Here is a 24835-nt window from a genome sequence, read left to right as displayed (position 1 = left end):
TTACTTAAACAATCTTTGTATTTACCTTGACTATTAAAAACAGAGAAGTCAGATTTTTCCCAAAGACTTCAAATTTGAAAATAAAAAATTTGAAATTTCTACAAAGTCCAATTATCTCCCAAGAGCTGAAGAGAACTAATTTTATGCAAGAACTATACTTACCTCAGTCAATATGATTATCTAGATAACCGGACAGGATAAAAGATAGGAACTGTTCCCAAACCCAAAAATGTCTTATTCATTTCTTACATTTTCACAACCTCGTATACCTTCACTAAAAACTTATTAATCTAGATTTTCAGTCAGTTTGAGGATATAGCATATAAAACCATACATATATACACTTAAAAATATCTTTATTGCTTAAAATAAAAAATTGGCTTGCATTTGCTGAGCATATACTGCCTGGATAACAGGGATAAAACTGTTGGGGTTATCCAATAAGTTAACTAAGATTAAAAAATTGAAGATAATTTAAAACTGAATGCAATTTAAGAGTTAATTTTCCTTCTAATTTTATAGTATCACTTGTATATTTCTTTCTAAACTGTCAAAATTCAAGAGAGCTCTCTTGTTAAGAAAATCATGTATGCATAATGCTGAACTCAGTAACTTCTAAAGGAAATTATGCTGTTAAGTCAGATGGGAGCCATAATGGCCTCATCCCTGCAGCAATCATTGTTAATACAAACCCCAAACATATTTCTATACGGTTTCAATTTACTCCACAATGTGTTTCACAATCCTGTCAAAATGACTAGATATCAAAGGACTGAGATTTATTTGCTCAAAACTGACAAAAATCAATGTTCTAAATATATATGGCAACAGAGAGTTGCTCAATCTACTGAATCTTTTAAATTAAAAAATATTGCCCATTCTGATGAAACTGCTTACAATGACTACAAGTAAAGATGGTGGCCATTAAGTTTTATCGTGAGCACCTGAGGAACTGTTTGCATCCAATACAAAATGTTTCTTTCTTTTGAATTACTGACACTGGCAAATTAAAACGAAGTGGATACATATGGTTGAAACAATTTTCACATTTACAAATATCCTGAAATATCACTAAATCATAAAAATGAAAGCTGTGGGTTATATATTATGAATGTTGCCTAATGCATTCCCAGCTCTGTTATTTGTTACAAATTTGTGTACGATGGACAGAATTGGCCATTTATTCAAGAGTAACAGCTGGTTCCAACATTGTGCACCTTATCAAAAAAGGACATTACAAGAAGGAAAAGCACAATTAACTTCTAAAATGCTGAAAACAGAAGAACCTCATTTTGAAGGTAAATATTTAAGAGGAAACTTACAAGCAAATAATTTAAATACTGTTCTATTTTAGCATTTTTATGACTAACTAGAAGACTCAATCTAAAGATTCAGAACAATAAAATTGCACAATGCTGATATCTAAGAAAGAACAATAGGATGTGCTACAGATTAAGTGAAGACAAAAAAATTACTAAACGGAGGCTAGAAAAGTAGTGTTTCACTATGTCAGTCCAAGAAAAGTATTACTCTGAGAATATAAACAAAGTATCATCAGTACTTACACTATACTTTAAATTATTAACCAACCCATTTTATTTATAGTAATCTCTAGAAAAAAGCTAGAAGTAGGAAAACTTTAAAACTCAAGATTCTAAGTATATCCCCCATTCCATAATAAACTTGCAGAACTTCTGATATTTAACATTAAATATCAGAACTGCAGTCTTCACTTTTTTAATGGTAGCTTGGTTCACTCTGGCAGTATTTCACTGATGTAGCCTAAGGCTATAGGTAATGGAACATTACTCACTATGATAGCCAGATTTCTTCTGCATGGCGGTTACAGGGCAATCTTTATGAGCCAGAAGAAGCTGTTTCAGCTGTGCCACTTCATTTCTCAGCAGGGTGACTTCACTCTGGGGAAGAAACAACTTATGTACCTTACCAGCCTCAGACTAACAATTTTTACTGTTTAACACAAGTGAAGATTAAGATATGAAAATTGGACATCTTTAAAAGAACACCAAGGAATAAACAAAATATGCTGTTTAAATGTTTAATCATTATACATTAGCTTTTATATTTTAGCATTTATATAGACCCTGAAACTTACATAAAAATTTAACACCACAACTGGATAGCATATTTCAAAGTTACTTTTTACATTATCATTTGCCTTGTTACTGCTTATATACTACAGGTTACCTATCAAAGGTATTTTTTACACGTTACATGCTCTTTTTTTTCTGGGTTTTTTTTTTGGTTTTTTTTTGCAGTACGTGGGCCTCTCACTGTTGCGGCCTCTCCCGTTGCAGATCACAGGCTCCGGACACGCAGGCTCAGTGGCCATGGCTCACGGGCCCAGCCACTCTGCGGCATGTGGGATCTTCCCGGACCGGGGCATGAACCGGTGTCCCCTGCGTCAGCAGGCGGACTGTCAACCACTGTGCCACCAGGGAAGCCCACATGCTCTTTTTGATTATTTGAACAATTAGAAGTATAAGGGGAGTCAGAATAAAATTTCACTGACTCTATTCACTTGGAAGTAAAAATTTTGTCCTGGAAACTAAGTTAAGCAGTTTTCTAGAAACTAGGAAAAGCTCCATAGGGGAAAACACAAACAACCAAAGAATCATGGATACCTAAAATGCATCGCAAGGCATTGTGTTGGACACGGAACCAGTGAAAGCAGATGTAATGTTGCAATGGCTTAACTGCCTTTGACCTAGGCCATTTGTACACATCTAAATTTAAATCTGATAAATCAATGGTGATCTATCCTACTCCTTATCACAGAATGAGCAGTTCAGTCTTTGTTTTGGATGCATTAATCTGATAGATTCTATGTAAAAGTTCCAAATTGAGAGAGTCCAATTAATTCCTTTGGGTCACCCCCAAATATTAACACATAAATTAGTGATAATTACCAATACTCAAGAGTTAGAAATAATATGAATTTAATAAATTGGTAACATTAAAAGATCTTAACTTACAAACACCTCTACTTATTTGGACTTACATTAACCATTCACATTTTATCCATGAACCCAAAACTAAATGAAATACAGCAAAAAAGGTGTATATAAAAGCTCAAGCACTTCTTTTTCCATCCCTCAGTCTCTTAACCAGAAAGCTGAAGGTAAAATACTTTAGTAGATTAGACTCATTACGCCTCCTTAAGTGATCAATGACAGAAACATACAAATCAAAAGAATAAAAGTTAAGCAATCCAAAGGCAAGTCTGTCGGGTCAAATAGTTCCTCACACCCCAATAACAATAAACTGCAACACTGTATTAAAGCACAGAACAAATGCTTGTTCTTGATGCTTACAAGAACTCTGAACCATTCATAAAAAGGTTAAATTATGTTTAGAATATTGTATTTGAGACAAAAATGGGTGTATAGTGATTAAAGTACAAAAAGAAAAGGTTAAAAGTTTGCTTTAAAAAACAAGCTGTTATTTAGAAAACTAATTTCTATGGAATACTGAACTTGTCATTAGTGTCAATACCGCTAATTATAGCTCTTTATTAATGACACTATTTATGGGAACCCATATTATGAATAATCCAACCACACAGTTTTAAGGGTTGTCATGGATGCAAAACCTTATACTTGAAAACAGAATAGTTCTTTAATTTTTATTTTCAACAACAGAAAAAAAGATGACAGGGTTCATAATATTTTGCAAATATTCTGCAAAATTAATGGGAATGACTCTTTTCCTATTCTCATACTTTAATTACTTGTTTCACATCTGTCTTCTCTGCCAGACCACAAATTCTGCAAGTGTTAAGGACAATGTCTTTTTTCACTGTTCTATCCTGTGTCTAATAACATGCCCTGCACACAATAGATGCTTAATGACAGAATGAATAATAAATAATTAGCATTTGCATAGTGTAATTACAACATACTTTTCTATTACCTCTCTCGTTTGATCTTCAAAAATAGTACTTATTCTATGAGTTTGACAGATGGGGAAGTAAAGGCTTGGGAAGATTTTAGTAAAGGCTAGTAAAAAGAAGTACTCAGAATAAAATGCATGAGGTAGAGGTGGCATCACTATTACCTTTCCCCCTCTAGAATATAGTGAAAAACTCAGGGGGGAAAAGGAAAACAGTTCTATTTTTTTTCAGGAATTAAACAGATACTGTATACCATCTCCCAACTTCTGCCATTCCTTTCTATTTCGGGTGATAAATACTAAAGTTAAATATCGTTTAGGTACCAGGAATAAAATATTTGATCCCATTCCCCTTAAGTCAATGGACCAATAAGCAAAACCTTTTCCATATTATCTTATGAATGAAAACTCCTCACATATCCTGCTATCAAAGAATGCTTCCATTAATTTACTGAGCTTCCACTCCACACACATTTTGCAATACCTAAGTTTTAAAAGCAAAATCCACAACAAACTCTCCAAGTTTTATCCACAGATTGTTAAGGAGCTCCTATTAGTAAAGAGAAGAGTCAGCCTTTTGTTCATAAAGGAAACGCTGAAATTCTAAACTGAAAACTAACCCCCAAGATGAGTATAGCTGAAAGACAAAGACATAACGAGGTTAAAACCATTTCAAGTAAAAGACAAAAATCATATATTACCTTTAAAAATATAATAGTTTATAACCAACAGTATCCAATTCTTCGTCTAGATGACCACAAATGTATCTAATACAATTTGATAAAATTGCTGTTTTAAAGCAATGACTCTAGAAAGCTAAAATATAACTAAATTCAGTGAGTGGGGCAATAAGGTTGAATAATTAGTATTTTCTTTGAAACCTAATATATATTTGGTAAAAATATGAAGAGTCACACCTCAACACTCATTAAACCTTTTATTATATATAATATGTAAGCAACCATGGGTCATTACTGCCCACTACACTGATCAGCTAAGCCTGTATGTCACGTGAAGGATTATTAAGGAAATGTAGAATTGATGAATGTTTTCACATAGAGTTTAATTATTTCTTTGACATTCAATTTTCTTTACAAGTCATTCTGTTCTTCACAGTTAACCGTTTTGCTGTTGGCGAACCGAATGAAATTTTTCTCCAGAATCTATTAAGCACATTAACTCTTCATACTCTGAAAACTAGAATGTGTCACTTACTCTTTAAGAACTGTTTTTATTTTATTTGACAAATAACTAACAACCAAAAAAATCATATCCACTTGAAACAATAAAGTCATAATTGAGGTACCCTTTCTTCCCAAACCACCCATGCTTTCCAACCCCCTCTTCCTCACTGTTACAAGCTGGTACATGTCATTCTTAAAATTTTACTTCTATTTAAAGAATCATTTCTATACTGACTTCCATACCTACACATTTATCCATCTAACTATAAACCTTTCATTAATGAAAAAGAATTATGTTACACATTTTAGTATGCAACTTTAATTTATTGAGGTGAAATTTCCATAATATAGAATTAACCATTTTAAAGTGAACGGTTCAGTACACTGAACCAGTACGGTTTAGTACATCTGCAATGTTGGGTTACCACCACCCTCTATCTGTCCATTCAAAGTAAAACCCCTTATCCATTAACCAGTTTCTGCCTATTTCCTCCTCCCCACCAGTCTCTGGAAACTACATTTGCATTTTGTCTCTATGGATTCATTTGTTCTAGATATTTCATATAAATGGAGTCATATAATTCATGACTTTGTGTGTGGCTTCTTTCACTTAAGCATAACATTTTGAGGTTCATCCACATTGTACTTTCACTCCTTTTTATGGCTGAAAAATATTCCATTGGATGTATATGCCACAATTTATCTATTGATGGACATTGGACGGTTTCCAGCAACTTTCTTTTTGCCCATAATAATATATTACAGACATTTTTCCAGGTTAATACATGCAGAAGGACCTTATTCTCTTTCTTTTTTGCACAAGTATTTTTTTTAAAAAAATCCCTGATAACACATCATTTCACCTATCTTCATATTTTGGTATGCATTTCTAAAACTAAGAACACTTTCTTATCTAACCATGATGCCATCATCACTCAATTATTAATGATTAAAAATACTGATTTTTATGCTTAGTGACATAAATTAGAGAAAGACAAATACTGTAGGATATCATCTATATCTGGAATCTAAAAAACAAAACTAGTAAATATAACAAAAAAGAAACAGATATTGAGAAAAACAGAGCTTACCAGTGGGGAGAGAGAAGAGGGGAGGGGCGAGATAGGGGTAGGGGATTGAGAGGTAAAAATTACTATATATAAAATAAATAAGCTACAAGGATATATTGTACAGCACAAGGAATATAGTCAATATTTTATATAAGTGTAAATGAAGTATAACCTTTAACAATTGTGAATCACGATGTGTACACCAAAACTTATATAAGTGTATATTATACATCAACTATACCTCAATTTAAAACATATACTGACTTTACTGGTTCTGTTTGTAATTTGAGGTATTAACTAAAGTTATGTTCAACTGTAGAGTTTAACTTAGTGATTTCTTGAATTTGACTTCCATTTAAAAATTTTGGGACTTCCATGGTGGTCCAGTGGTTAAGAATCCGCCTTCCAATGCAGGGGACGCAAGTTCAATTCCTGTTCAGGTAACTAAAATCCCACATGCCACGGGGCAACTAAGCTCTAGAGACTGCGCGCCACAACTAGAGAGCCTGTGTGCTGCAACTACTGAGCCTGCATGCTCTGGAGCCCACATGCCACGACTAGAAAAGCCCGTGTGCTGCAAGGAAAGATCCCGCGTACCGCAACGAATATCCCACATGCCACAACTAAGACTCGACACAGCCAAATAAATAAATAAATAACGTCTTAAAAAAAAAAAAAGTAAAAGTTTCACACTTGCTTCAAAACTAAAGTGTTAGGTAACTTTTACCTAGGTGATAAATCTTGCCTTTATTCCTCTAATCAAGAAATTTCTACCCAAATATAAAAATGTAACACAATTTACAATAATGATATTTTAATCAGTTTGGATGGTAGAAAAAGCAAGAGATCAATGAAGTAAATTTTACATTTATTTTGAATGCTGAATTTTCCAAGGTTTTCTGAAATAATAAAGCACTGCTGCTATTCATAATGGTGACCAGTGCTGCAGTATAATTAAAGAAATAGCAATGTCTAATTAAAAGCTGTTAACACTGCTATGCCTTGGGTCAAAACAGAAACTGGCCCAACCTAAATAAAGTCCAATACCATGAAAATAATACCATATACTTATATACCGCTTTATAGTTTTCAAACATTTTTACTTCTTAAAAAGGCATAATAAGCCAAATTACTAAAATACTGATACATTTATCCTATTAAAATCAATATATTTAAAAATATCTGCAAACATTCTAATTCCACTGATGTATGTAACAACCCACAGCAGTAGGACCAGCAAGTATTATTATCTCTATTCTATGGATAAGATAACTGAGGCTAACAAAAATATCTTTAACATCACGTAACTGTAAAATAGCCGAGTCATTCAGAAGAATGATTTTGTTAGTTAAGAACAGAAAAGAAAAAAATAGGTCCTCCTAAATCACTTTGTTAATGTAATATGAACATTTAAAAATTTAAATGATGATAGTTAATATTCTAACAGAGAAATCTGGTAAATAATAGACATATTTATAGTATATAAATAAATTGGTATCTATAATCTGTTTCACTTTAAGAAGAAAAATTCAAGTTTTTTTCTTAAACATTATGAAAACAGTTCTTGAATAAGAATTCATTTGTCAGATAATATATTATTTCTTAACATATCCTAGTATACAAGTACATATCTGAAGTTTCTGTGATATGGTAAATCATGTTTAATTTTGTTCTAAATGGTTAAAAGTAAATTTTGTGAAATAATTATATTTGTCCTAAAGCTAACATGTCAATATTCAAAGCACAGCAGTTTTTTTTTAAATTTATTTTTGGCTGCATTAGGTCTTTGTTGCTGCACGTGGGCTTACTTTAGTTGCCTTGAGCGGGGGCTACGCTTTGTTGCGGTGCACGGGCTTCTCATTGCAGTGGCTTCTCTTGTTGCAGAGCACGGCTCTAGGCACTCAGGCTTCAGTAGTTGTGGCTCTTGGGCTCTAGAGCGCAGGCTTGGGTAGTTGTGGCGCATGGGCTTAGCTGCTCCGCGGTATGTGGGATCTTCCCAGACCAGGGCTTGAACCCATGTCCCCTGCATTGGCAGGCGGATTCTTAACCACTGAGCCACCACGGAAGCCCCCAACATAGAGTTTAAAAGATGTCAGCCTCACGTATGAAAAAATTTTGTTATAAAATTTACATTAGATTAAATGCTACACCTGGTGCTAAAAAGCTTCTTCCTAAGCATTTAACAAGACACTTATATTGGTGACATCTTTAAAGATATAAGAAGAGAGCAGGTCTCATCATCAATTCTGATTACACAGAAGATTCATTTTTAACTAGGAATGGATAGCTCAGAAGGTTGACCAATAACAACTACAGTTCATTAACATCAATTTTCTAGTTGATGCTCATCAGTTGGTATTTTAGAAGATTTTACTTGAGAATATTCACAACATTAACAACAACAATAAAAAAGGAAGAAAAAACAGAAGGAAGGAAACAGACTTAGTGCTGCCCAATACCATCATTGCAAATCTTACCAAAGACTGAACAGGAAGGAGCCTTAAACCTTTATACCCCATAAGGTTCCTAAGAAATGTATCTGAGGCACACTGGCAGGGCAGTTATGAAATGATTTTTATTGCCACTGGCCATATTGTACCTGTTCTGTGGATAATTAGAGTCCTTCAGTTTCCAAAGCTGTCAATCTGGCACCTTTCACGAGCACTATATTCACTTTAAATAAAACAAACAAAACAAAATTTATAATTCAAAGAACAAAAGAACTAAAAACAGAAACTACAAATTGCAGCAACTTTATAGTTGTGATATAAACCAACAAATAAGAAAAGTAAAATACCAGTAATATCTTACATTTTGAGATTCTTTGTTTGAACGCTATATCACAACTTTATAAAGTTTAAGCCAGACAGTTTAGGTACTTTTGTACTGTACAAGTAAACACTTATATTTAAAAATTTCTTCACTGTATCAGTGTTGAAAATTTTATATTACTTCATCTCGGTATTCAAATAGGTTTATAAATCTGCGCTTTACTATAGATTCCATACACACCCAATATTGTGTCCTAAAATGCCTGGATGGCTAACTAGGAAAAAATAGGGAAAATGTGTGTTCATAATTATTAAAAATAAATAAATAAATAAAACAATTTACATATATGCACCATACCTGCAGTTGACCATTTAATGAACTCAAGTCTTCTGCTTTCTTTTCTAAAGATTGAACCCAAACTTTTCTTTTTTGTCTGCATCTTGAAGCTGCTGCTCTATTTCTTTCCAGAAACTTCCTTCTTTTTTCATCAGGATCTTCGTTAGCTGCTCTTCTTCGACGACCAGTTGTATTTTGGGTCTGTGGAGTTGTGTGAGCTGGAGAAGCCTATAATAGACACAAATGAAAGTTTTTTATATTTGTACCTAGTGGTTAAATTAACACAGGCAGTAAAGGGTGGCAAAGGTGAGAGCCACTAATTTTATTTTCTAAGTCTCATTGTATACATCAATATTGTAGAGCAATGTGAAAATCACCCTGTGGTTTAACAAATTCCTTGAAATAAATGAGCATTGCTAAAACACGATTCTCACTAATTAACTATCACAGTGAATGTATTCTTTAAAGTTTGTATAGTATTTTCATTTTTATAGAAATAATACAAAGAAATTTAAAATGCAATACAAATGATCATGTACAGATCTTGTAGTTTTCCATCTTGTATTTTTCCAAGTGTACTTTTAAGCAAACATTGTGGTATTATTCAATCCTTTGATAATTATTAAGGTACTAAAATAAAAATAACTTCCTATTTAAATTCATTATGAGAAACCATGTTTTCTATGATATTTTTGAAATAAAAAATAGCATTAAATCTCTAAATTTTCTTTAAAAATTGGTTTCTCTAAAATTAAGGAGTTGAGAGTACATACATATTTTAGTGTATTCAGCTCTTCTTCAGTTTTTGAAATTTGGGATCAGTCTTTTTCTAAGGGTCAGGTTCATATAATTATTAATGCTCATTTTCCTGGTGGGTAGAATCCCAGAGTCTAGATTTTCATTTTAATTGGTCCCCCTGCCCTGCCAGATCAGCCAGAGACAGGAATCTTCAGTCACTAGTGATACAGTCCAGTGTGTAGGACTACAGAATAACATCTTCAAGCTTCTCACAAATCCCAAAATTGTGCCACACAACACTTGAATACAGGAGACAGTATATGAACCCTTAGAAATAGTGCAAAAGAAACAGCACTTTGTGGCCACAGACACATGATCCAAAGAAGCAGCCTGAAAAACCTCTACTTAATGGTATTTTAAAACGATGTGAACAAAAACTTCTATCTTCTCTTAATCTATACAATAAACAAAAATCTTAAAAACTTAAGATAAGTTCTGCAGGGAAATAACCTGAATTAGTTCTCACTCTACAAACTCCAAAAATCAAAGTTATCATTCCTTTTCCAAGTAACTAGCATTAAATATTGTGAGGGTTATTTCATTTATACTGTATTTTAATTGTAATTAAGATCAAGAATTAAATCAGATTCTTTTACCTATATAATTGCAATTAATCTTTTAGAAAAATCTTTCTATGGCTGGCTTCAAGAATGGTAACTTTGAAATATATTCTTTTATCCTCTTAACTTACTAATAGCAGGTTTTAAAATTTTACTGAATAGGGGAGAACAGTTTTTGTTTTTAATTGACAACTTGGTTACTACAGCAAAGGCTAATCACAGGTATTGTAAGCAGAAACTATTACAGAGTTATATTTGTATATCATTACCCCTAACAAGGATTTGAGGCTACTTAGAAGCATATATTTCTCCTTCTCTCCCTCATTCCAGTGATTCATTCATTCCACTTCATTGAAAAAAATACAGGAGCTATGCTAGTGATACAGCAGTGAACAAACAGATAAAAGTCCTGCCCTCATGGAGCTTCATTCCAATACAATAAAATATAAAGCTATAGATGAAAACTAGATCCAGGGAAACTACAGTTAGTATAAGAAAATAAATTATATTCATTTATTTTCTTTTAAATAAACATTTAAAGATGTAAAAGCCATACTAAGCTTACAGGCCGTACAAAGAAATAGCCATAAGCTGCATTCGGCTCACGAGCTAGTTTGCTAACCCCTGAATTATGACATGAGAACATACTCACTTTTCCCCTCTCTTGGCCCCTAAGTAAAGTTGCTTAGTGGATGACAACCACAACTACATTCCACTTTATCTTAAGTTTCACAAAGATAAAATACAGTAATCTAAATACCTATGCTTAGTAGGCAGTCTAAAACTTGCTGTGTAACCGTGTTTCTTTAATTGGAAAGTTTTACTTTTAAATGTGAATATTCTTTAAGTAGAGAAGATAAAAGGTATAAATAGAGCTCTGAAACATTTAACAGAAATATAGTAATGCTTACTGTAGAAATATACTGCAGACATATAGAAATATCAATCATCTAATGGGCGGTAACAAACTAAAGATAAGTGAAAAGGGCCTCTGGTATAAATAGCTGCCATTAAGCCTATCTGCTCCTTTGGTGTATTTCACAAATGTTAATTCAAGAATCGTTTGACTTATATTAGTAATATAGTACCTATATACATTTCTTGTTGAATACAATCAACAGAAAAAAGTTTTCTTTAAAAAGTATTGATGGACATTATGCCATGTCAAACCAACATACAGACACTCACAGAAACATTTACAGGGTGCCATGAGCAGTAACAATTGCTTGATTATTTTTACTTATTTATTTTTTGTATCAATACTTTTACATTGAACTACCTTTTCCTAAGGCTTTTTATACACTTTTGGAATAAAATTTTACCAGAAAATTTTTTTCAAAGCATATAGTCATTTAAGTTACACTGTGTTTGTTTGTTTGTTTTTAAGGATAACTGAACACTGAATGATAAAAACAACACACATACCGGAGTTTCTGTAGTGGATGTGGCTGGCTGTTGTAATGACTGTGGTCGAGATTCCTCTGATTGAGTCCTAACCAGTCCGCTACCATGACCTTTGACAGTATCGCCATTGGTAACTGGAGGATGTTGCTGGGTCAAAGCAGCTTTTAATCTCTGAAATGCAAACACCAATTTAAAAAAAAAGTTTCCTGCTTTCCACCCAAATCCAACTCCCAGCATACTCTTTGGTTAACCAAAAGAAATTATTTGTTAAGGAATACATAAATACATTCGGCTTTAATATTAGTTTTGATTTATCATATTCCACTGCATTCCTAAATATCAGTAAGACGAACAGGACCTTTGGAAAGTTTGCCTGAGTCTTTTTTGTCTAGTACTACTAGAGGGTTCTATACTTTGCTATTCCTAATTAATCAATTTTGAGAAAAGAGTGGAAACTAAAAACACTGTTGACTGAAAATAACTAGATTTGTTCAACTAAAATAAGCAAAACAAGTTAATTATGCATGTTTCACCTATTTTTTCCTACCCCATTCCTATATCCCATATCCCAGTCTTTTCAGGCTCTGCCTAGATTCTTAGACCTAAATATCTTCTTTTTCAGATTTGAGTCCATTTGATCTCTGCTTGCAGGTTTGATGTCACTGCTTACTTGGACAATGACCTGATGTTGCATTTTTTAGGCCATTGTACTGACTGTCAGACTGAACCTCCTGCTAGAACCCACAGCTGGGTTTGCCTCCCTTAGGTCTTCCCTGTCACCAGTAAGCAGACCTAGCTCCAAGTCTATCCCTTCTACTATGTTCCATTTTGCCAGTGAACTGCACCCAACTCACTGTCAGAGTATGGCAGATCTAGCGTTACAATGAAGCTCTAGACATTTATGGCTACTTCTTTAAAACAAAACAAAAAAAACACCATTTGAGCAAGGCTTATTATTCTATCAGCAAAAATATATGAGTATCCTATCTCCCCAACCAAACAGTAAGCTCTTTAAGAGCAGAGATTGCCTTTTATTTCCTTGCATTCCTTTTAGCAACTGGTACATTGATTTGCTACATAGATGGACAACAAATATATTTGCTAATGGACAGAAATTGGTTTCTTTGAAAATGGCACATGGGATCTTTGGGGTGTTTTATTGTTATGCTCTATAAATATGAAATAATTAGCACAAAATAGTCATATTATAGTATCTTAGCAATGAAAGGGATCTCAGGGATCTGAGAGACCTGGGACTATTATTGATGATATTGTTCTTAATAACTCAGAAGTAGCCCTTGAGCTCAAAATATAGTTTTATAACAAAATCTGGTGAAGAGATATGTCATTACATTTTCCTAAGATCCACACTCAGGTGCACATGTGGCAGGGAGGGAGGTTACAAATACTGATATAAGAACTATGCTGCAGTCTACCCAGTGCTTCCCACACTTCCTAGAAGTCAATTAACTGCCTTGGTATCACATGCTAAAAACAGATTCTTGGCAACCTTTCCTCTCTTCTTTCCCTGGAAATAGCATAAAGGGGTAGATAGTAGAGAAGAGCTTTAGAAAAAGTCTCCCAAATGATTCTACTACAATTGTTTTCATTTATTCCAACTAAGAACAATTTAGAAAATTTGTAATTTCTTTATTTTCACCTATACATATCTTCTTACCATCTATAATTGATCCAGATCCCTTAAAAACTGAAGCACAGGACTTCCCTGGTGACACAGTGATTAAGAATCCACCTGCCAATACAGGGGACACGGGTTCAATCCCTGGTCCGGGAAGATCCCACACGCTGCAGAGCAACTAAGCCTGTGCACCACAACTACTGAGCCTGTGCTCTAGAACCCACAAGCCACAACTACTGAGCTCACAAGCCACAACTATCGAAGCCCACGTGCCCTAGAGCCCTTACACCGCAACTACTGAGCCCACGTGCTGCAACCACTGAAGCCCGCGTGTCTAGAGCCTGTACTCCGCAACAAGCGAAGCCCTGCTTGCTGCAAACAGAGAAAGTGATGCGTGGCAATTAAGACCCAACACAGCCAAAAAATAATAATTAAAAAAAAAACAAGCATATATGAAAAGATCAAAATTTCCAATGAAGCAGTAATTCTAACTAGACAAGTGTTAATGGACATTTTCTACTGCTAATCATTGTAGATTCTGGGTATGATTTTAAAAACAAAGTCAGTAGTATAAAAAATATTTTGTTGAGGTATAAGTTACATACAGTAAAATGAACTCTTTTTAGTGTACAGTTCTGTGAGTTTCAACAAGCACATACAGTCGTGCAACCACCCTCTACAATCAGGATACAGAACAGTTCTATTACCCCCCCCAAACTTTCCTCATGCTTCTTTCCTGTCACTCTCCTCCCACCCACAGCCCCTGGAAACCACTAGTCTGTTTTTTGATCCCCAAAGTTTTGCCTTTTCCAGAGTATCATATAAATGGAATCATACAGTGTACATAGCCTTTTGAATCTGGCTTTTTTCCTTTAGCATAATGCACTTGAGATCCATCCCTGTTGTTGCATTATCAGTAGTTTTTCAATGACTTTCTAATAAACAGTATTCCAATTTTACAGATTAGGACACTAGAGATCATTTGCCCAAGGTCACACAGCCATTAAGCTAGTTAAAATCCTACATTTGAACATGGATCTCCTTAATTTCAAAGTGCACAGTTTTTCCATGGCACCATGTTACATATGTTATCCTACCAAAAAAAAAAAAAAAAGGGAAAAGGAAAAATCAAGAAAGAAAAAGGAAAAAATTAAGGAAGATTAAAAATTAAGGAAGATAAGGAAATTAAGGCTGGATGGCTTGATGATTCAGAAGACAACCACAAGGGAATTCCCTGGCAGTCCAGTGGCTAGGACTCCATGCTTTCACTGCCATGGGCCCAGGTTCAATCCCTGGTCCGGGAACTAAGATCTCGCAAGCCACGCGGCATGAAAGACAATCACAAAGGATTAGGAATGCCAAGTCTGATACTGCAACTGCTAAAGTCCTGTCACTCCAGGATCAGGTATGTTTTTTCCATCTTTTCTGACTGAATACTTCTTTATGAATTGCAAATAGCACCACAATAGGTTAGTATATGTAATGTATACTGTATACATATTAGCATACATAATGTATACAGCTGAGAAGACACTTTATTGTTTAGAATTTAACTCTGCCTCAAACAATCTGTGTGACTCTGAACAAATCATTTCAATCTCTGAGTCTGTGTTTCCTTGTCTGTAAAATTGGGAACAATGGTAATTTCCTTGCAGGGATAAGGTAAAGATTAAATATAATATGCAAAATTACCTGATTCATAAAAGGATTTCTTAAGTGTCAACTTCCTTACTTTTTTCTTTTTTAAACAATTATTTATTTTTGGCTGAACTGGGTCTTTGTTGCGGCGCACAGGATCTTTTGTTGTTGTGTGTAGGCTTCTCTCTAGTTGTGGCATGTGGGTTTTCTCTTCTCCAGTTGTGGCACACAGGCTCCAGGGTGCGTAGGCTCTGTAGTGATGTGTGGGTTCCAGAGTGCGTGGGCTCTGTAGTTTGCGGCACGCGGGCTCTAATGGAGGCACGTGAGCTCAGTAGTTGTGGCGTGAGGGCTTAGTTGCCCTGAGGCATGATGTGGGATCTTAGTTCCCTGACCAGGGATCAAACCCGTGTCCCCTGCATTGTAAGACGGATTCTTTACCACTGGACCGCCAGGGAAGTCCCTTCCTTACTTTTTTCAAAAACAGCTATTGAGGCCTCTATTTTTTTAGCACAGGTGTCAGGGTGAGGACACCAAAGAATCAGGAAAGTTCCTATACTTTTGTATTTTCAAAATACACTTAGAGGGAAAAAAAGTACTTAGGGGTTCATCTTAAGGACTGGTTTAGCTTCAGACATATTTTATTATGGAAAATATATTCTCAAGACCATGTGACACACTGCATCTTTCAGAATCCAGGTCAGATTCCTGGTTGCTTTTTTTCTTCCTTCTTTTTTAAACAAGCAGAAACGACCACATTAGCAGCTAAGATCCAGGAAATTGGGACACTCATAACTGATGGGCTAATGTGGAAGTGGATGGATTAAAAATTAGGTAGGTGACCAAAGCAGTAGTTGGCTGTAATCAGGTAGGAATACTTAGGCTAAATGGTCAAAGAACTTAAAGTAAAAAGACAGGAGTCTGAAGGTATGGGTCACATAAACAGAAGGAGGAGGATCTGAGTGTGCATACTTATATCTTTTAAAAACCAATCTATATGGGGCTTCCCTGGTGGTGCAGTGGTTGAGAGTCTGCCTGCCGATGCAGGGGACACGGGTTCGTGCCCCGGTCCGGGAAGATCCCACATGCCGCGAAGCGGCTGGGCCTGTGAGCCATGGCCGCTGAGCCTGCGCGTCCGGAGCCTGTGCTCCACAACGGGAGAGGCCACAACAGTGAGAGGCCCACGTACCGGAAAAAAACAAAACAAAACAAAACAAAACCCACCAATCTATAGCGTTAGGTGGGCTTCCATTTCTGCATATAAAATGTACATAAATATACATATTGGTTGAGATGTGAAGCTTGGTAAATTATGTGTTGGTAAAACATTTTTAAGTCCTTAGGTAGAAAACAAAGAAGAGCATTTAAAGTTTTATAGTGAAGAGCTTAACTCTTAGAATTAATGAAATACAGTAACTGCACCTAGGGGAGTCTGAAGTACATAAACATCACTCTCTTGAATAATCTTTAGTAGGGCAAGTTACTACCTTATAGAGCACTTAAAAGCAGCATTCATTATCCTCTCTTGACTGCCCTAGGGTATACAGTACTCATCCAGGGAGGAAGCTCTAATGTTTACTCCATGCTGTTACATTGATTACGATGGGTCTTACTTGGAAAAGTGTGCCACTGGGTACAAAATGTAAGAAAAAGATTTTCAAGGGTTAATTAACACTGCTCTGAACTGCAGATTTTTTTTTTAAAACAGCAACAAAAACACACATACACTAAAAGAAATTACAGTGGGTTAGGTGAAGGAAGTTGTCATTATTCATATACATTTTACAATAAGGATATCTACAATCCACCCACATATATGTTAGAGATATTTTAAAGAAGGGCAACTATTTGGTCCTCCCCCAAATTAATGAAAACATATAAATATAATATTTATTTTACAGTAGAAATTTGGAGCTAATCAATTAGTCCAATTACCATCTTACAGATAAAGAAACTAAGGCCCAAAGAGTGAAGTTACTTCCCAGAAGCACAGAGGTAGTTATAAAAGAAACAGAGCTAGGACCAGAAATTCTGTCTGTTGACTCTTACTTCACTGAACAAACATATTTTAAATAAAAGTTTTTCCAAACTAGAGCTTTTGTCTAATATTAAGTATTCTAAGTATATTTTAATAATCATTAAGAAGAGTATTAGACATCGGTCAGTCCATTACTAAGATAAAAATTTCTATCAATAGAGAAATCTAGTTAAGTAAATAAAGATTGAATACTCAGAGAAAGTAAGTAAGATTTAACAAGTCTATATTCTCTAACATGTACAATAAAAGCTAGGCATAATTTTAATTTTAAACTAAAGGTATACAGTGAAAGAAAACTAAAATCTTTATTACTACATTTCTAAGCAGACTTAGTGCTTTAATGTTTAGAGTTAAAATTTTAGTGTTGTAAAATTCAACTACTATGTTGAAAACTTTTTTCTTAGAGATTGTGTCAATTAAAGAGTAAATAGTCTGTTGTGCTGACCAAGCTGACACTCATCTTAAGAGGTAATCTGCTAAAAATAATTTGTTATTCAAATTCTATGTTATATGTTGTACCCCTGAAAACAAATTTTATCACATCTGTCAGAACTTGGTAGGAAGAAACTACTCTATCATAGTTCAAAGAAAAAACACAATGTTCTCTAGAAACAATGTATGAAAAAGTCAGATCCATATTTCATATGTGCCACAAAAGCTCATCAGAGTAATAACCCTCCTTCTCTGGGGTGTTATCCTACCATCTGCTGCTCTATTACTTATCTTTATTTTGCAACTAATTAACAGCATAATCTTCTAAATTCAGCAAGTTAATTATCATTATTGTAGTCTTTGCAGCATCATCAGTCCTCGTGAAATCTCGTCTCCCCACCCCCAGAGAACATATGAAAATGAAGTACGTTGGGAGAGAGTCTGTTTCTTTGGAGTGGGCTCGTTAGGTGTTTGCTGATTAGCTTGGCGTGCAGAGGCAGGTCAGAAGAATTCTGCTGAACATGAGGTTCCATGCAGGGCCCAACTAAGTTAATGTAGGTTTCTGAACATTTGCCAAGATGCCCTCTGTCAGCGCTCAGTAGAAACCCCCTGCAGAAACCCTACTGGCTACCCACTGTGTGCAAAGATCTCTCTCAGTTTGTCACACAAGTCTTAAAGGAATGATTCTGGGGAATACTACTCAAATACTTTACTAAATCTTCTTAAACAAAACTCCTGGATGGTTAACATTTTCTTATTTAGAAGTTACTTTTTTTTTTTTTTTTTGCAGTACGCGGGCTTCTCACCGTGTGGCCTCTCCCGCTGCAGAGCACAGGCTCCGGACGCACAGGCTCAGAGGCCATGGCTCACGGGCCCAGCCGTTCCACGGCATGTGGGATCTTCCCGGACTGGGGCACGAACTCGTATCCCCTGCACCGGCAGGCAGACTCTCAACTACTGCGCCACCAGGGAAGCCCCAGAAGTTACTTTTTGATTACAAATATTACATAGGAAATTTGTTTTATTAGAAGAGTAACACAGATAGCAAATATCTGTGGTTTAATGTGCTTAATGACCAACAAAACCCCTAAACCTAAATCTGGTGAGATCCAGTGAAATTTTGTGAAAATAGTAGATAATAGGAATTTTCCTAGAGTATTAAAAAATACTAGGTAATCTTGTATTTGTGGACCACCATATATATATATTTTTAAAAACTACGTGCTTACTTTTCCAAAGACTTAACGTTTTTAAAAAACAAAACATAACAAACACAACTTGTCCTGAAGAAATTTCTTTAGCAAAAAAGAAGGATCTTATTTAAATATTTATAGTAGACACAAACACAATGCATATAAATCTTCCTGTGAGCACTGGGCATCTGAAAATCAGGGCACCACAAAAGCATCCTTGGCTATCTTAGGATACAAATAAGTTTCTCTTCAGCTGTAGTGCGCTACTCATTCTTATGTGTTCCAATGCTGCCATTTCTCAAACATTATTTTTTAACCACATTTTAGCACAATCACCATTGCTGCACTATTTAGCATGTCGTTAACAGACTGTGACCACAAAAGTCAAACAAATCCTTAACAGAAATGCAGAATCAAGCAGGGAGGATATTTAAAATATTTTCAGAGAGTTGAAAACAACAAAGCAAAATCCACTTGAAGCAGTGAAAGAAGAAATTATAAGTTTTGCTGGGGTGCTACAGACTGGTAAACAGTCAGAAAAATTATTTAATGTGTAATGTGAATCTAGGGGATGTGAGCTGGGAACCATTCATTTGGAGAGCATGGAACTGGAATTCTATCACTGATAGAGAAAGAATTAAGTCCTATGATCGTTTATCTGATCATTAAGAAACCTCTGTGCAATGGGATATGAACCTAGTCTCAACTTTCTCCAGTTAGAATTATACAATTACTTATTTAGTAAATCTTTTTTTTAGCCCTTTGATGTTTAATTAAGTAATCAATGACACTGACATTTTAATCTAAATTTAGAAACAATCTGTAACTATTTTGTATTTTATGTTACAAATGTATCTAAAATAACTTGCCACATAGAGTAAGAGACTGCCCTTGGATTTTAGTTTTAAATGTTTGAGATTGATTTAGTCCTGTGATTTTAGTTGGAAGAACTAAGATAATCTTACTAAGCCTCTTAATAATACAGGAATATTGAAGAGAACCAAACCCTCATTATATCTATAATTTAATTATTTCAGTTATTGAAGTACTTGGGGAAGTTTGTTAGACAATGAGGTACCTATAGAGAAAACAGGATATATTAAGTTTAAAATGAAGTTTAGTATGTTTAATTTTATTTTAAGCCCTTTAAAAGTGATCGCTGTACAACTCGATTTATAAATTGGCCTTGAGAACTTAGGGAAGAAATAAGTTTTTGAATTTGTAACTTTATTTTTAAAAAGGAGACTCTCAATAATGGTTTTTGTGCACAAAAGTCACCATCAAGGGTATCAAAAAACTGAAAACAAGAGCCAGACACCTCATTGATACAATATAATCCTAACTGCCATACCTGTTGGGAAAAAAAAATCAATAACGGCATATTAAAAAGATAAGACTTTTTTTTTACTCTCTTGATGATCATTGGAAACATTTGCAAGAAAAATCTCAAAACTTAAGATCACGTCTTATGAATTTCTTAGTACCCAAGAAATGTTTGTTAAATAAACAGCAATCATTAGAAATAACTGTTAAATGAGGCTGATGCAAAATAAATGAACATGAATTAAACTACAAAACCCAAACTATTTCCGGGTTATTCCCAAAGGTTGGTAGATTTGTTTTGTACTTATACCAATATATAAGTATACTTGATAATGATGATAATGAAATTCAAGCACTGAAAATTCTTCAATCAAACTGATTCACTGGACAATCAAATATACTAAAGGTGGTACATTACCAAACCACAATGTAATTTAATTAATATAGAAATCAATATGAAACAGATAAAAAGCCCTGAAATATTTGGAAATTATATACTACACTTTTAAATAACCCACAGTTCAAGGAAGAAATCACAAGGGAAATTAGAAAATAAATAATAAAAGTACGGCATATCAAAATTTGTGCACAGTTATAGCGTTAAATGCCTATATGAGAAAGGTAAAAAGATTTAAATCAATAATCTAAGCTTCTACTTTAAGAAGCTAAAAAAAGATAAGCAAATTAAACCCAATTAAGTAGACAAAGAAAATATTAAAGATAAAAGTAGCAATCAACGGTAATACAGTATACCATTAAGAAAAATAAAGGCAAGCTACAGACTGAGAAAATATTCATGATATATATATATACATATCTATATACAAATTTGTATCTAGAATATATATAAAGAATTCCTATAACACAATAGTAAAAGACAAGTAACCAAATTTAAAGAATGAGCAAAAAATATCACAAATAATGTCTGGCTGATTGGAAATGTAAATTGAAACCAAGAGATGCTGCCACAATCTCCTAGAATGTCTACAATGAAAACAATAGATAAAACCAAATGTCCGCAAAAATGTGGGAACAACTGGAATTCCCATACACTGCTGGTAGGAATGTAAACCTTTGGCAAAAGGTCTGGCAATTTATTATAAAGTTATATGTATACCTACTCTCTGACTCAGCAATTCCACTCTTAGGTAGATAAACTTAATGAAAATATACATCTACAAAGGGAGTTATACAAGAATGTGCATATGAGCTTTATTCACAACAGCTAAATACTAAAAACCATTCAAGTGTCCACCAATAGGAGAATGGATAAAGAAATTGTGGTATACTCACACAATGGAAAACTACTCAGCAATAAAAAGAAACAAACTTTGATACACGCAACAACATGGATAAATCACATAGACATATGCTTAGCTGAACACAAGAGTATATACTGATTCCATTTACATTGCTGGTGACAAATACAAGAACAGTTGGGGGAGGTGGACTGATTGGGAAGGGAAATAAAGAAACTTGATGGGTAGATGTTAATGTTCTATACCATAATAAGGGTGTGAGTTACATGAATGCACTTAAACTGTACAGATAAAATCGGTCCATTTCAATCTATGTAAATTTTACATTAAGAAAGCCTTATGGGCTTCCCTGGTGGCGCAGTGGTTGAGAGTCCGCCTGCCGATGCAGGGGACACGGGTTCGTGCCCCGGTCTGGGAAGATCCCACATGCAGCGGAGCGACTAGGCCCGTGAGCCATGGCCGCTGAGCCTGCGCGTCTGGAGCCTGCGCTCCGCAACGGGAGAGGCCACAACAGTGAGAGGCCCGCGTACCGCCAAAAAAAAAAAAAAAAAAATTGAGTGAGGGTAGGGAGTGGTCTGAGGTACAGATAAAACAAGAATGGCAGTTATATCGCTAATAATTGAAGCTGGATGATGGGTACATGGGGGTTCATTATAGAAACCTATTTATTTTGTATGTGTTTGAATTCTTCCATAACAAAAAGCTTAAAAAAAAAAAGGAAATGGACTAATTTCTGAGTCTTTTTAAATTAAAAACAGGACAATCTTATTTACTATCCCAATTAAAATAGGCAATCACCTAAATATGGCTATTTTATATGTTAACAATATTCTAATAAGAAATTTAATTGGACTGTTAAATTTAAGTGGGGCAATCTGTGACTCCCCATGCTATTTTGGGGCTTTCAACCAATAACTTTTTCATACATAAATTTATGAAATATAGCTTTGGTATTTTTTTTAATATACAAGCATACAAAACACTTTTATTCTTATTAAATTTCTTAGTGATTAAAAGAAAAAGTTATTCAGGGAAGTTTACTAGTTTCTACAAATATGGCCTAATCTCTTATAGCCAAAAGTATTTCTTTAAATCTGATTTTTTCCATTGGAATTAATTTGTGGGAAAAAAAAGTCCACTGAATATGTAAAAATATTTTTAGATACAGTGTACAACAACAGGATCTCTTTAACTTCTATTTCTACTCTACTCAGTTTCACTAATTGAACTTTTCATTGTAACAGTTATGTTTAAAGTAGGAAGTGTAAAACACATTCCCAGTGAAGCTCTTCTGCTATTAAGTGGAAAAGATTCATCTTAGTTATTATTTCCATGCCTTTGACCTAAACATGCTGTTATGTGAAAAATTCCCCTCCTGGGTTTTCAAGTTCCCTCACCACAATCAATAACCAGCTAATTTTAATACTCTTCAACCAACTATTATTCATTCAGATGGTATATAAGTTTTGCTGTTAAAAAAAAAAAGTTATCCCATGCCAATTTCAGATTGATTATTTGCATTAATGGAGAATAGCAGTAAAAAATTTAAAGCCTTGCGATAATATTGATACATAATGGCTTTCATGTGTACAGATTTATATTATTAGTATAGTGCCTAGCATAGAACTGAAACAAATAATAGGTGTCTAAAAACTATCTATCGATTCATTGGTTGTAGTTAAGAAGAATTAGCTTTAAAGTGTGTTAGACTATAGAAGGGAGAATTACACTTATTTGAATAAAACCAACCCCCCACACTCCCCATCCCACAGCAGCAGCTTCAGATCTTCTACCAAGAAAATTAGCAAGTTAGTAGGATTTGGGGCTAAGAGAGACCCCAGAAATCAAAGTTTAACCCCTTTATTTCACAGATGAGGAAAATGAGTCTCAGAAAAGTTAAAGTGGGTTGATTAGGGGTACTGAATAGCAGAATCAGGATTAAAATGAAAATACGTCTCTTGATTCCTACTCTATAGTTCATCCCTTACCACCAATTTCTTAGTGTCTGAAACATAACTCAAAAATATGCTTTTCGTTTATATATTATGTGTAATGTTTACTAACTCATATACTATTTCAGAATTCTAGTTAATTCTGTTCTACTCATTTGTATGACTGTATACAACCACTCATTATATCAGCACTGCCTTCAGATGATTACTTCTAGTTTCAGCTGCAATATCTCTAGCCTCCAGCAGGGGGAGGATTTATCTAAAAAGCCACACCAAAAATCAGACAAACCAATGACAAGAACAAGAACTTTACTCCCAATCCATTCATTTGCTTTAAAGTATCAGTAGCTTGTCACTATGCTAATGAAAGCTTTCCTTTTCCAAATTTTCTGGTTCTTCTGTAATGTAATACAGTCCACGATTTTATAAAATTTGATCTAAATTGTGCATTTGAAGTGGGCTTTAATGGAAAAAACTAATTCGAAACAGGCTCAAGAAATGTATAGAACAAATAAAATCTTGCTTACCATTTTTGCTTCTGACTGTACTGGTTGAGGAGAAGAAGGACCTGGAATTCCCGGAACACTAGGCACCATGGTGACTGGTCGAACAAGCTATGCAGAAGATATTGAAAAATAATTGCTAGAGAATATATTCAAAATGAGATTTGTACTTTTATTTGCACAATGGCTGCTATAATAATTTACATATTATAATCAATATAATACATTTACATGACAATATATTATACATTAATAGAAAATGTATATTAATATTAATATAAATATAATTGGTATAATTATTTGAGACTTCAGAATTAGAAAACTGTATCTCTGTCTGAACCCTTATTGATCTTAATCCTGATTTATCCTTCAAAAGTTGTCAATTGGGGCTTCCCTGGTGGTGCAGTGGTTGAGAGTCCGCCTGCCGATGCAGGGGACACGGGTTCACGCCCCGGTCCGGGAAGATCCCACATGCCGTGGAGCGGCTGGGCCCGTGAGCCATGGCCGCTGAGCCTGCACGTCCGGAGCCTGTGCTCCGCAACGGGAGAGGCCACAACAGTGAGATGCCCGCGTACCGCAAAAAAAAAAAAAGAAAAAAAGTTGTCAGTTGTTCTGAGACACTCACTTTCCTAATCTTCAATTTTCATAATTCCTTTTTTTAAATGACTTCTTCTTATAGAAAATAATATTTAAAGTGATGGATTTCTCACAGATCTGTCACCCTTCCATTTTGAATGTGAAAGGAAAGAATGTTAAAACTTGTGTAACTAGGCATAGAAAGTAATTTCAACAATGAACTTTGCTTTTCTAAAATATATACATATA

At 34.6% G+C, this 24835-nt stretch overlaps 1 protein-coding gene across 6 annotated transcripts in view; it reads right to left on the bottom strand.

The window, feature by feature from the left end:
* ATF2 (activating transcription factor 2) overlaps positions 1 to 24835 on the bottom strand; it is an 84486-nt gene that overhangs the window by 5173 nt on the left and 54478 nt on the right. For 5 of the 6 annotated variants that reach the window (XM_067741475.1, XM_067741477.1, XM_067741474.1 and 2 more), the window contains 4 exons: positions 24035 to 24121; positions 12058 to 12207; positions 9296 to 9502; positions 1814 to 1919 (listed from right to left, as the gene is read on the bottom strand). In XM_067741475.1, the coding sequence (XP_067597576.1) occupies positions 1814 to 1919; positions 9296 to 9502; positions 12058 to 12207; positions 24035 to 24121 (550 nt within the window). Of the gene's footprint in view, positions 1 to 1813; positions 1920 to 8765; positions 8840 to 9295; positions 9503 to 12057; positions 12208 to 24034; positions 24122 to 24835 lie in introns of those variants that run through there. The other variant, XR_010944383.1, reaches the window with a different exon arrangement.

Source organism: Pseudorca crassidens, chromosome 6 (assembly GCF_039906515.1).
Source record: "Pseudorca crassidens isolate mPseCra1 chromosome 6, mPseCra1.hap1, whole genome shotgun sequence".
Classification (NCBI taxonomy): Eukaryota; Metazoa; Chordata; class Mammalia; order Artiodactyla; family Delphinidae; genus Pseudorca; species Pseudorca crassidens.
This window is presented reverse-complemented; position numbering and strand designations above follow the sequence as displayed.